The sequence below is a fragment of the Schistocerca americana genome, chromosome 4 (assembly GCF_021461395.2).
Source record: "Schistocerca americana isolate TAMUIC-IGC-003095 chromosome 4, iqSchAmer2.1, whole genome shotgun sequence".
NCBI classification, from domain to species: Eukaryota; Metazoa; Arthropoda; class Insecta; order Orthoptera; family Acrididae; genus Schistocerca; species Schistocerca americana.
The window spans coordinates 91,419,565-91,434,302 of NC_060122.1; the positions used below are offsets into that span (position 1 = coordinate 91,419,565).

Consider the following 14,738-nt stretch of genomic DNA (forward strand, 5'->3'; position numbering starts at 1 on the left):
TTAGATGGGTAGATCACATAACTAATGAGGAGGTATTGAATAGAATTGGGGAGAAGAAGAGCTTGTGGCACAACTTGACTAGAAGAAGAGATCAGTTGGTAGGACATGTTCTGAGGCATCAAATGATCACAAAATTAGCATTGGAGGGCAGCGTGGAGGGTAAAAACCATAGAGGGAGACCAAGAGATGAATACACTAAGCAGATTCAGAAGGACGTAGGTTGCAGTAGGTACTGGGAGAGCTTGCACAGGATAGAGTAGCATGGAGAGCCGCATCAAACCAGTCTCAGGACTGAAGACCACCACCACCACCACCACCACCACCACCACCACAACAACAACAACAACAACAACAACAACAACATCTACTTAGCTTAACCATGTTTTACGATAGAGTTTATATTCTTGTACGAAAGTCTCAAAGTTACATCTGCTTCTACATCCATATTCTACAAACCACAATGAAAAGCATCGGGAGGGTACTTCTTCCTATTCCGTTCACATATGGAGTGTGGGGGGAATGACTGTTTGAACACCTCTGCATGATCTGTGTTCGCAATCCCTACAAAGAGCATTTTTGGATGATTTTGAAACTTTGTAAGTAACTTTTCATGGGATAGTTTGCATCTCTCAGGATAGTTTTCATCTGTCTTCAAGTATTTGCCACTCCAATTTTTTCATCACTTCCATGGCAACTATCTCATGTGTCAAGCAAACCTTTGACCATTTGTGTTGTTCTTCCTTTTATATTTTTAATACACCCCATTTGTCCTACTTGGTACGGGTCCCACAAACTTGGGTGGCACAAATGCTTTGTAGTCAATCTGCATTGTGGACTAATGGCATAGCTCTAGTGTTCTACCAATGAACCAAAGTCTGCCACCTGCTTTACCTACAACTGAGCCTATGTGATTATTCCATTTCATACCCTTACAATTTGCTACGCCCAGGTTTTTGTTTGAGTTCACCAATTCCAACTGTGACTCACCGATCCTGTACTCTTAGGAAGCACATTTCTTCATTTTGTGAATTGCACAATTTTACATTTCCGTACATCAGAAGCAAGTTGGCACACTTTTCACTATTCTGAAATCTTATCAAGAACCGACTGAATATTTATGCAACTATTTTCAGACAGTATTTCATTACAAATAACAGAGTCTCTGCAAGAAGTCTGAGGTTGCTATCAATACTGTCTGCAAGGTTGGTAATACACAACACAGCTAGGGGCCCAACACACCTCCCTGGATCACATGTGAGTTACTTCCCTTCTATTAATGACTCTCCATGCAAGATAACATACTGCATCCTCCCTACCAAGAAACTGTCAATTCAGTGACAAGTTTTGTTTGGCACCACAATGTGACTGCATTTTCAATAATAACTGCTCTCGACAAGTCAAGAAATACTTCATCTACCCGGCTGCTTTAATCCATGGCTTTCAGAATGTCACGTAAGGATAGGGCAAGTTGGATTTAACATGAATGAGACTGTCAGTTGATTGGCATGGGGAATATTCTGTTCATAATACCTAATTACATTTGTGAGCAGAATATGTTCTAAAACTGTACAACAAACGGATGTCAAGAATGCTGAGTGGTTGTTCTGTGAGCCACTTCTGCTGCCATTCTTTTACACAGGTGTGACCTTTGCTTTCTTCTAATCACAGGACATGGTTTTCTGTTCAAGGAATCCATGTTTTATTGTGGTGTAAAGAGGGGGCAAATCTGCAAGAAATTTGGTACAGAATATTAGCCTTGTTTCATTTTAGCTATCTTAGCTGTTTCTCAATGCCACTGACAATAATAACAATTTTACTCATCTTTGCTGAGGTTCTTTTTTTATGGGCATTTGAAAATGGAGTCCAGTATTTCTGCTTTTGCTTTACTAGCTTCAATTTCAGTTCCTGCCTGGTCCATGTGTATCTGGATACAAACTCTGGTGGCATTAGGAGCCTTTACAATATAGAAATTTCATTGAGTTTTGTGACTGTAGCACACAGAGGGTCCCTCCCACAATGAGCTTTTCTACTAAGTGCAGATAAAATGGGTGAACCAGAGCTCCACTGACAAACTTTCAGAGGTTGCTCAGGGATACCTTCTGAATATTTTGTTATGAAGGATTCATGATCTCTGGTGGCTCCTTACAGGGTAGTATTGTAATTACGATTTGCTCAGTTTGTTACCACTATCAAGGACACAGTTCAAAGAAATACCACTAGGACAGATGGAAAAAATTTCTGATGTTGTTGCAATCGAAGCAGAACAGCTGTTTGTCAGCATAGTGTCATCATGCCACTCTTCCACAGCATCCATTGCACCCGTACACAAGGTACATATTGGCCAGCGCTTCATCAGTACACCCATCCACAGTACTGTTGTATATAACTGTTGATGCACAACTATCGTTACTGGAAAATAAAAGCCTTCAAATAGAACTGAGCAATACTGAATGCAAACTTGAGGGCAACAAGTTAAAGAGGGCATTACTGTTGTCTACAGCAGGTATTGTGAGTGAATGGGAACAAGACACACAGCACATACTGTCAACATCTGCACTGCTATGCATTATTTTTAGTGCAATAAAAATACAAAACTAATTGGGGCAAGAAACCACGTTAAATACAACAATTCTGTAACAACCTGCTGGTGACAGTGGGTCTATATACCAAAATAAACAAACGTATCCTTGAGAAATATTTGAACATTTGTCGGTGGAGATCTGGTTCAACCCGTATTCAATGTTTCGTCAATTATTCTTCTAAACTTGGGGCATAATTTTTCTGCATGCTCCTATTCCAAGCAAAATGTTTCAAGTCCCTCATTGAGATATGACACTACTACTTCTCTGACAAGTTAACTGCACATATCACTTTTTCGGGTCACCAGAAGCATCTGATACCACCCGTCGGCTTTGACCTGTGACATAAGTCTGTTGTGATGTGTGACGTCACAAAGTTCAGTTTGCAAGTGTCATGTGTTTGTAGATGTGTGTGTTTGTAGGTTGCGGGTAAGGTTTTGTTGTTGGTTTAGTGTGCGCTTGTGATGTGTTGGTAGGTGGCGGGTCATTGCAGTTCGGTGGTGCTCTCTGGTGGGGTTTGAGGGTTGTGTGGTGTGTGTCGTATTTGGTTCATTTGAGTTGTTGACGTTGTCGGCTGTTGTGGTTATAAGTGAAGATTAGTGGCATATTGTACAGTGAGTTGATGGTTTAATTTTTGGTTTTTTCTATGGTAATGTAGTGTTTAATGTGGTTTGTTGTGTTAGAAATTTTGAGATTACTTTTTTTTTGTCCTCGTCAGGAATGGATATGACCGATAAAGTGCGCAGTTTTCGGCTGTGGGGTATGATGGGTGACACTGATATGATGGTCATCAATTTTTTGCAGATTTTTGGATTACTGGCCAAGCTGGTGAAGTGCTCTGTATGTGGCGAGTATATGAAGTTAACGAAAGTTCCGGCGTCTCAGACCAGGGACGGCTATATGTGGAGGTACCGGCGTGACAATGTTTGGCGCTCCATTCGCCAGGGTACCTGGTTCGAGAAGTCTAGGTTGGGCATGCGTGAAATTGTGTTGAAGAGTTACCATTTTTGTTATCAGTCCTCACACAGTTTTTGCGCGCATGAGGTGGTTGTGAGTGAGTGAACTGTCCTTGATAGGTATTCTTTCTGTCAGGAGGTTTGTTAAGAATACATTAAATACAGGGGTAAGTAGGGTGGACCTGGAGTAAAAGTTGAGACTGATGAGTCACAGTTTGGTAGGAGGAAGTATGGGAGGGGTAAGCCTGTGGTTGGTTTATGGGTGTGGAGGGCTGTGGTATCGGGGTCTGGTTCTTCTGAGTGTGTGTTTAGGGTTGTGGAAAATCGTACAAAGAGGGAGTTAGTGGGGTTGATTCAAGATTATGTAGAATAGGGAGTACAGTAGTTTCTGATGGGTTTGTGTCTTATAGTGGGTTGGGTCGGGAGGGTTACAATCATTTAGTTGTTAATCACGATGTAGAGTTCCAGAATTATGAGAGTGGGACCTGTACAGATACTAGAGAGGGGTTTAGGGGGGGCTGTTAAATCTGTAATAGGGAGGGGGAAGAGGCGCTCTTCCAACTTTCAGGCTCATTTAGCTGAGTACTGTTGGTGGAAGAGTGTCCCTGAGGGGTACTGTACTTTTAGGGTTTTCTTAAAGGGCTGTTAGTAAGATGGCTTGTGGATGAGTGGTTTTTTTTTTCTTTTTTGGTTTTGATTTTTGGGGGTGTGGGGGTGGAGGTTGGGAAGTTAGTTTGGTTGTCGTTTATTCTGTTGGTGTGGTCTTGTGTGTGTGTGTGTGTGTGTGTGTGTGTGTGTGTGTGTGTCCGTGTCCGATCTAGTGGGCAGCACCAGAGCTTTCATGTGGTGAGTTTTCGTTTTTTTTCTTCATGTTTTTAACTGGTTAGATGATTTATGGATCAGGCGTCGGGGGGTGGGGGCAAGGGAAGTGATAGATTCCAGATTTGGTGTTGTCTTGTGGTTTTTGAGGTAGTGATGATTGTGGAAGTGGTGGTAGGTTTTGGGGTTTATGAATTGGTATCGATACTTTCCGTTGACCTACATAGGTCAAGAGAAGTGTTCGTTTCCAGATTTGGTGTTCTCTTGTGGTTTTTGAGGTAGTGATGATTGTGGAAGTGGTTGTAGGTTTTGTTTATGAATTGGTATCGGTTGTTTCCGTTGACCTATATAGATCAAAGGAAGTGTTTGATTCCATTGGATATTGTATCTAGTTGATTTTGCGAATGTTGTGGTCAGTTTATTTTACTGGTTTTCTCATTTGGTTCAGTGGCGTGTGTTTATTGTTAGTTTGTCCCCACCCAAAAACCCCCAATTTCCTCTGCTTGTCCCATTAGTTTCATTATATTATAGGAGGAACATGTGTTTGATGGTTTTTTTATCTATTTTCATGTTTGTTGTCATGTTTACATAATGACATCATAGTCACAATATGGGAGTTATTGTGAATGGTCGTTTCCGCCATACTGGTGACGTCATTGGTCAAAGAAGACGGGTGGAATCGGACATTTCCATTAACTTTTTCTACTGTTTTGGCTGCCCTTTGCACTTTGGTAATCACTGTTTCTTCAATGTTAATATCAGTTTCAGTGTGCACATCCTCACAGAGGTAAGATCTATTTGTTGCCAATAGATCAAATATCCCCCCCCCCTTCCCCCATGAACCATGGACCTAGCCGTTGATGGGGAGGCTTGCATGCCTCAGTGATACAGATGGCTGTACCACAGGTGCAACCACAACGTAGAGGTATCTGTTGAGAGGCCAGACAAACATGTGGTTCCTAAAGAGGGGCAGCAGCCTTTTCAGTAGTTGCAGGGGCAACAGTCTGGATGATTGACTGATCTGGCCTTGTAACACTAACCAAAACGGCCTTGCTGTGCTGGTACTGCGAACAGCTGAAAGCAAGGGGAAACTACAGACGTACTTTTTCCCAAGGGCATGCAGCTTTACTGTATGGATAAATGATGATGGCGTCCTCTTGGGTAAAATATTCCGGAGGTAATATAGTCCCCCATTCGGATCTCCGGGCGGGGATTACTCAGGAGGACGTCATCATCAGGAGAAAGAAAACTAGCGTTCTGCGGAATTGGAGCGTGGAATGTCAGATCCCTTAATCGGGCAGGTAGACAGAAAATTTAAAAAGGGAAATGGATAGGTTAAAGTTAGATATAGTGGGAATTAGTGAAGTTTGGTGGCAGGAGGAACAAGACTTCTGGTCAGGTGAATACAGGGTTATAAATACAAAATCAAATAGGGGTAATACAGGAGTAGGTTTAACAAGGAATAAAAAAAATTGGAATGCGGGTAAGCTACTACAAACAGCATAGTGAACGTATTATTGTGGCCAAGATAGACACGAAGCCCATGCCTACTACAGTAGTACAAGTTTATATGCCAACTAGCTCTGCAGATGACGAAGAAATTGATGAAATGTATGATGATATAAAAGAAATTACTCAGGTAGTGAAGGGAGACGAAAATTTAATAGTCATGGGTGACTGGAATTCGAGAGTAGGGAAAGGGAGAAAAGGAAACATAGTAGGTGAATATGGATTGGGGGAAAGAAATGAAAGAGGAAGCCGTCTGGTAGAATTTTGCACAGAGCATAACTTAATCATAGCTAAAACTTGGTTCAAGAATCATTAAAGAAGGTTGTACACAAGGAAGAATCCTGGAAATACTAGAAGGTATCAGATAGATTATATAATGGTAAGACAGAGATTTAGGAACCAGGTATTAAATTGTAAGACATTTCCAGGGGCAGATGTGGACTCTCACCACAATCTATTGGTTATGAGCTGTAGATTAAAACTGAAGAAACTGCAAAAAGGTGGGAATTTAAGGAGATGGAACCTGGATAAACTGACTAAACCAGAGGTTGTACAGAGTTTCAGGGAGAGCATAAGGGAACAATTGACAGGAATGGGGGAAAGAAATACAGTAGAAGAAGAATGGGTAGCTCTGAGGGATAAAGTAGTGAAGGCAGCAGAGGATCAAGTAGGTAAAAAGACGAGGGCTAGTAGAAATCCTTGGGTAACACAAGAATTATTGAGTTTAATTGATGAAAGGCGAAAATATAAAAATGCAGTAAATGAAGCAGGCAAAAAGGAATACAAAGGTCTCAAAAATGAGATCGACAGAAAGTGCAAAATGGCTAAGCAGGCATGGCTAGAGGACAAATTTAAGGATGTAGAGGCTTATCTCACTAGGGGTAAGATAGATACTGCCTACAGGAAAATTAAAGAGACCTTTGGAGATGAAAGAACCACTTGCGTGAATATCAAGAGCTCAGATGAAAATCCAGTTCTAAGCAAAGAAGGAAAAGCAGAAAGGTGGAAGGAGTATATAGAGGGTCTATATAAGGGCGATGTACTTGAGGACAATGTTATGGAAATGGAAGAGGATGTAGATGAAGGTGAAATGGGAGATACGATATTGCGTGAAGAGTTTGACAGAGCACTGAAAGAACTGAGTCGAAACAAGGCCCTGGGAGTAGACAACATTCCATTAGAACTACTGACGGCCTTGGGAGAGCCAGTCCTGACAAAACTCTACCATCTGGTAAGCAAGATGTATGAGACAGGCAAAATACCCTCAGACTTCAAGAAGAATATAAGAATTCCAATCCCAAAGTAAGCACATGTTGACAGATGTGAAAATTACCCAACTATCAGTTTAATAAGTCACAACTGCAAAATACTAACACAAATTCTTTACAGACGAATGGAAAAACTGGTAGAAGCCAACCTCGGCGAAGATCAGTTTGGATTCCGCAGAAACATTGTAACACGTGAGGCAATACTGACCCTACGACTTATCTTAGGAGCTAGATTAAGGTATGGCAAACTTACATTTCTAGTATTTGTAGACTTAGAGAAAGCTTTTGACAATGTTGACTGGAATACTCTCTTTCAAATTCTAAAGGTGGCAGGGGTAAAATACAGGGAGGGAAAGGCTATTTACAATTTGTACAGAAACCAGATGGCAGTTATACGAGTCGAGGGACACGAAAGGGAAGCAGCGGTTGGGAAGGGAGTCAGAGAGGGTTGTATCCTCTCCCCGATGTTATTCAATCTGTATATTGAGCAAGCAGTAAAGGAAACAAAAGAAAAATTTGGAGTAGGTATTATAATCCAGGGAGAAGAAATAAAAACTTTGAGGTTCGCCGATGACATTGTAATTCTGTCAGAGACAGCAAAGCGCTTGGAAGAGCAGTTGAACGCAATGGACAGTGTCTTGAAAGGAGGATATAAGATGAACATCAAAAAAAGCAAAATGAGGATAATGGAATGTAGTCGAATTAAGTCGGGTGATGCTGAGGGAATTAGATTAGCAAATGAGACACTTGAAGTAGTAAAGGAGTTTTGCTATTTGGAGAGCAAAATAACTGATGATGGTCGAAGTAGAGAGGATATAAAATGTAGACTGGCAATGGCAAGAAAAGTGTTTCTGAAGAAGAGAAATTTGTTAACATCGAGTATAGATTTAAATGTCAGGAAGTCGTTTCTGAAAGTATTTGTATGGAGTGTAGCCATGTATGGAAGTGAAACATGGATGAGAAATAGTTTGGACAAGAAGAGAATAGAAGCTTTCGAAATGTGGTGCTACAGAAAAATGCTGAAGATTAGATGGGTAGATCACATAACTAGTGAGGAGGTATTGAATACAATTGGGGAGAAGAGGAGTTTGTGGCACAAATTGACAAGAAGAAGGGACCGGTTGGTAGGACATGTTCTGAGGCATCGAGGGATCACAAATTTAGCATTGGAGGGCAGTGTGGAGGGTAAAAATCATAGAGGGAGACCAAGAGATGAATACACTAAGCAGATTCAGAAGGACGTAGGTTGCAGTAGGGACTAGGAGATGAAGGAGCTTGTACAGGATAGAGTAGCATGGAGAGCTGCATCAAACCAGTCTCAGGACTGAAGAACGCAACAACAAGATCAAATATATTCCCTCATAAGGGGGATTCCAACGTACCAGTTCTAGCTAGTTCTCATAGAGAGCATTTAGTAAAGTCTTGTCACACCCACCACTAACAGAACTGTAATGATCCCAAGTGATTATTGGCTATTGTAAGATAATTACAGTATGACTAGTAAGTTTTGTACTAGATAATGGAGGATTTCTCTTAAGTTTTTTGTTACATCTGGGTTGATTCAGGTGGTCAATACAAGAATCCAGTTATAAGCTTATGCCCACACACGATACTGAGAACTGCACAAACAATCTCACATGCAGTTTTAGTGTCCATTTACTTTCTCATCTACTACAACAAAGTCCACTTCCATTCCCTTTTGATATACACTTAAATTTTCCCCAAAACTCTTGATGCCACCCATTTTGGTACCCAATATTGTGTGAGCTCCACTATGTTTTAGGAGCATATCAAGCTTTAGCATTTTTTTTTTTTTTTTGTGAATGTTTCAACAGTTAATGTACGCTTCGTCAGTAAATGAATGCTTCGGCAGTTAACCACCACGATTTTAGCACTTGTCTGTGAAGGATGAGGGAGGTATTTCTTTGGATTTCACACTGATACTTTTGGTCTCCTACACCTATCTTTATCTGGACGGAATAATCTACAAATCCTTTTTGTGTACCCCATACACTGTCAGTTACCTGGATAGCAGCCTCTGTTGTGTAGTGCTCGAACCTGTTCTCAGCTCAATGGCGTAAGTACAAGACGTCTGAGCCTAGCTTGTCACGGAACCTTCGCATTCTCTAGTTGAAGCCTTCCACATGACTTAGAACTAGCTGGCTATAATCAGTTCTAGGAACAATGCTGCAGACTATGAGCTCTGTTGAAACTCTGTGAGCAAACCTTTTGTTCTGAACCTCTTCTGCCAGTCGCCTGAATGATTCAAGCACGACCTTCCTCTAAACCCAGAAGAGAGCTATCATTTGTCCCAACATGCACCACAATCCATAATTAGCTGCATCCTATTCCCTCAATGGCTGCACTAATAACATCTTCAACATGTTTAATGAGGCCCCAAGCATACATATTGAGTGCAACTAGTGTTCCTTTCAATCCCTTGCTGCCATTTCCCTAAGAGATACTATCACCACATGTCTGAACATTACCAGTAGCCCTCAGGCACAAATTTGGAAATATCCAAACATTCAAAGCTTAAGTAAAAGAGTACCTTACTAATCACACCTATTACAATTTACTAAAACTTCTGGGCTCAGTGATGTACATTCCAGTTAATATTAATGTTCACTCTATACAGGTTTTCTTATATATAAACAGACACTGTTCTCTGTGAAGTTATGTAGATGCTTAATATGAAGTACTGAGTAAAAACATTCACTGAGGGAAAGCAATTGATTTTATTTCCTGAGTAATTGTCGTTCTCCTGCAATTTTTCTTGTGGCCTGAAACAAACTGCAGGACACACAACACGAGAAGACCAGCTGATACGTATTTGTATCACTAAGTGTGTGACAACGTAATGTTATATTGATGATTGCTCATAACACAGCATAGCGAAATAGTAACTTGAGAGCATGCCATACTTACTGAGATTAGTAAATGCGGAAAGAAACCAGGTCAAAACGCTAACGGAAGCTGCGTTCTTAGTTCTTAAAATTTCCAGTAGTTGGACAACTTTACTCGAGGCTGAGACAGGAGTACAGAGTGGCTGCACAAAAATATATATACATTTTTTTAAAATTACAGCTATTCACACATATCAAAATTAAAGTTGATCTAGCTATATTTAATGTAGAACAGCTGATAAGAATTCTTAACACGTTGTCAAATGTTAAAAACATTCATTGATCATATTGTTTTGTATTGCTATGTTCATACACAATTACTAGTAATTCCGCCTGACTAATGCTATAAACAGAAATTTGAAACTAATACAAATATGTGTAACAAACGTTAAGACTTACGACTAAAATCGACAAAATCGTCTTTGGTAGTACGCCGGTAAGAAAAGCCGATGTCAATCCTAAATAAATCCCGAATATTGCGAAACTCAGCGTGTTCACCATATTCTTATACTTCAGTACCAAATAAATTAAAATAATTTCTTGCACCAAAATTATTGGATATTCCATGTACGATAGCAATGCATAATCGTTACAAAAATTGTAGCTTGCCATAATAGTATAGCTGAAAATGAAAATAGTTTGAAATCATAATACAGGAAATCTATTTCATCGTATATTGCACTATACTTCAGTCCTATACCTTGTCAGTTCCAAAAGTAATCCATACAGGTTAATGCCAACAGCACTCTTAACTTTCAGCAAATTTAAAATTTGTGGTATTTTCAAAACAAGGCACAAAGTGATGGTTATAATACTCAGGACGTCAGATATAACGTATAATATTTCCATCTTGAATATTGCCGCTTCTGTTTACCGCGATTTATCTTACGTTATTACGTTTATCGGAGAAGTTCTTAACACATAGGTGACATACAACGACTACGCATCGCATCTTTTGGCTGCATTTCAAGGAGGACTGGTACACAATGGTCCTTGAGAATGCCGCCAAACGAGTTCACAATCACACCGCATTGCCGGTTTGTATTAAGTGTGCAGACTAAATTCAGTGTAGGGGTGGGGATAGCCGCAAACAAGGATCAGTCTGAACGAACCAATCGGAGTAGTAGCTACTGCTCACGTTGGGAGGAGGGCAGTTTGAACTTGGGCACAGTTATTGGTATGTTTCTACTCTCCGTGAGCCAGGGGCGCGTGACATAGTAGGCCACGACCTGCCACTGGCTCTCAGGAAAACGAAAAACTTGTGCGTAGTCGGGTGGTTTTCTTTCAAGAAAATGATTTAAAAGTCGATATTACGCAGGATTTTATCAGGCTCAAACTTTTTAATGGCTACTGTACTTACAAGTCGCCATTTGTCTGCCAATATAGGTATTAAAAATACTTCATCCCCACCCCCTGCCAGTTTGATCCCCTTCATCCTCACCCCCCACCCCCTGTCAGTTTGATCACGGAACAAACTATCGTACGGGCACACTTGCCTTGGGCCTCTGACATCTGGTGTTTCTACAGGAACAGCTTCTTTTTAAAGCATCGCAGACTGCAGATTTTATTTTTCTATATTTTATATCTCTACAATAGCCTGCGCAAAAGAAAATTTGCACGTTTATAGCAGATAATACGATGTTTCACAACGCGTCTGCAGTATTGGAATATTTAGTAACTGTTTTGCTGCTTCGTTAGCACACTGAAAAAAAAGTGAAAGTGTGACCTACAGACAAGCTCTGTCTGACTTTGTGCCACTCCAGAATGTTTAGATTCGTTGCCAACCAATTGTTGTATGCTTCTGATGGTAGAGTTCGAAAGTGACAATGAAATTTGCACTTCGTACAATCTAAAGAGCATGAAACACAGAGGGAAACTGGAACAAATGGGACAAAATAGATTTAAAGAATGTTCAGAATTGTTCAGTTTATACATTGTAACCTGTCATGATTATGTCTTGGAAAATGTCATGTGGGTTTTACAACACATATACTGTGCACATCCTCCTCCACCCTCTCTCTGAACACTTTCTCCTTCCTTCCTGGCTCTGTACCTCCTCCTCCACATATATATATATATATATATATATATATATATATATATATATATATATATATATATATACCCCTCACTAGACCTTCCATCCGCCCCTCCCCTCCTCCTCCTTCCCCTCTCTCCATTCTCTCCCCCCTATCCCAGTCCATCCCCTCCTGCCCCACATCTCTTCTTTCATCCCTTCCACTCCCCCCCATCCCCCCACCCCCCGTCCCATCTGTCTTTCCATGCCTCTCCTGTCCTCTTTCTCCCTGTCCATACCCTCCTCTATCCCCTCGACCTTCCTGCAACCATGTCCAATCACATGTCTAGCCTCTGCAAAACAAGTTGATAAAGCAAGCCAATACTACTCCCATAACACACCTATTGTGCAGGACACTCTACACATCAGGGAACTGAAAACAGTTATTTTGCCCCTGATATATAGATTACCATGTAAAGCAAATCAATATCACAGGCTGACACTACTCCAACATGCCTCTCATGCAGGGCAGCCTACACATTGGAGGCTGAAAAAACACGTTTCTGCCACTATCCATACTCCTATTGGAGCTAGATGGTTGTAAACCCTAAGAAGCTCATACTCACGACGTTCGCTGTTTGCATTCTAGATTTGGTTGAAATTGATTCAAGGGTTTGGTTTGTGTAAACAATGTACAAAATGTAACACATGAGTTTGGTTTGTAACACATATGCATGACACCTAATTTTGCCAAGTGCTCTTATGTTAATGGTGAAAATATTAGCACATCACTGTATTGTTCTAGGATGCTTTGTGCATATATAAACTGCCAGGTCACTCTTGTAGCTATTTGACATGCTCAAATATAAATATGTTCTTGTATGCTTGGTTTTAGATATGGGTGTAATAACAGTATTGTGCATTTTAGGTTATGTAATGGTTACTAAATGTTTTGTTATCTCTAGAGGTCTGAAGATGGTTTGATGGAACTAAAAACAGTCACAAAAAAAGGGAGGAGGTGGCAGTATCATCAATTTGTGTTTATTCCCAGTCTTAAATGCCACAGATCATTCTACCATCAATTACTCTCTACCCAGGTCTGTCCTATACATCTACCACCTTGTACCACTTGTCTGTCATAGGTAGTTCCTATTTTAGAAAAGGCATGGACATTGTGTGGAACAGCTATATTATCCACCAACTGTACCATAATCACTGAGCAGTGTTCTGTGCAGTCTAATTGCAATCTTGGTTATTCAGTTGCCGAACATTCCACAAACAACAACATAAGTTCAACAGCTGCTCCAGAATCTGTGTAATGTGGATCTGTCCTTTCAGCATATCTGATGTTCTCATAATCCTGATAGCCTAAACCTCCACTATCCCTCTTCCCTCTGCCTTATCCTTTCACTCATCCTTTCCTGTCTTTTCTAGACCACTACACCTATTCAGACCTTGTAATCAGCTTTTTCTCAAAGTTTCTTTCACACCTCACATCCCTTGCCCATTCTCTCCATTTTACGATAATCATGTTTTTCATTTCTTGTTTTGTTACCACCACTGAGAGCCACCTATTTCCCTATCTCCTGTCTCCCTTTACCCCCCCTATCCCCTCCTACCCTCACACACACTTACTTCCTCTACATCCTCTCCTGTCAGCAAGGAAAGCATAAATAGTTAATGTATTAACTAACTGTCACTGCCGCTGATGGAGTCACAGGTTGTTGCATTTGGGGACACATGCACCACACATTAACCAGCCGTCAATAAATGGCTGACTCTTCTTTTGTTCATATTTTCATACTGGCTAAACTAAAAGTGGCTAACTAAAAGTTAGCCACTCCATTTCATTCCATTGTCACAGAACTTACCTGCTCTCTGTCTTGACCACTATAACACTATCCCATCTCTAACGACTTTGTCATTGATAAGGCATTAACTTCTATTCTTCCTTTTTATCACTATTACTTGAACATCAAAATCACAGGTATTTCCTGCAATTTTCAAGAAAATAAAAAAATTGGACTGTATGATGGATTTACCCAGTCTCTCCATGCAAAGAACTGTGACAGTTTTGGAATACCATACACAGTATCCGTATGGGCATCTCATGCAGCAGACAAACTGGTTGTGAAAACATTTGTCCTGAAAAGCGCAACAAATATTTTCAATGTATCAACAGAGACATTAGCCTTGATGGCATGTGTCCTCAAAGACAAAATTCAACAGGTTGTGGCCATTTCTGTCCACAGAAAGGTCACCAAAATTCGTCACTGTCAAGTCTTTAATTTTTTTTCCTTGATAATGAGTGTGCTTCATGCCATTCCATAGACTTCACTTATCATCCTTTGTACAATATACCACTTTCAGAAAACTATCTCCATAGCAGCAAAAATGTTATAAATTGTATCCTGGACAAGGAATTGAACTCAGTGCCAGTACCTTTTGTGGACACAGAGCTTCAATTTAAACTATGCTTAACTGCTTCACAACCTAACTCAAAATTCTTTGAATATGTCATTTATTTCCCCTTCAAAAGCCACAGTAGTGTAGTATTTGCCTTAAACACAGTCTTGGGAACATCTTTTATTCTGTTTATAAACATCTTTTATTCTACAAACAGTACCTGTATTTTGACAACTGCCATTCCTTCCACATCAAAAAATCCCTCCTATACAGCCTGG

General features: G+C 40.4%; 1 protein-coding gene across 1 annotated transcript in view; it reads right to left on the minus strand.

Moving 5' to 3' along the window:
- The window catches only part of LOC124612580 (solute carrier family 66 member 3), a 29,532-nt gene extending 18,447 nt beyond the window's left edge, over positions 1–11,085 (minus strand). Inside the window, exons 1-3 of the mRNA XM_047140865.1 lie at positions 10,738–11,085; positions 10,437–10,659; positions 10,060–10,180 (exon numbers count right to left, since the gene is read on the minus strand). Of these exons, the coding sequence (XP_046996821.1) occupies positions 10,060–10,180; positions 10,437–10,659; positions 10,738–10,886 (493 nt within the window). The 5' untranslated portion in view covers positions 10,887–11,085. The remainder of the gene's footprint in view (positions 1–10,059; positions 10,181–10,436; positions 10,660–10,737) is intronic.
- Positions 11,086–14,738: the final 3,653 nt, after the last annotated feature.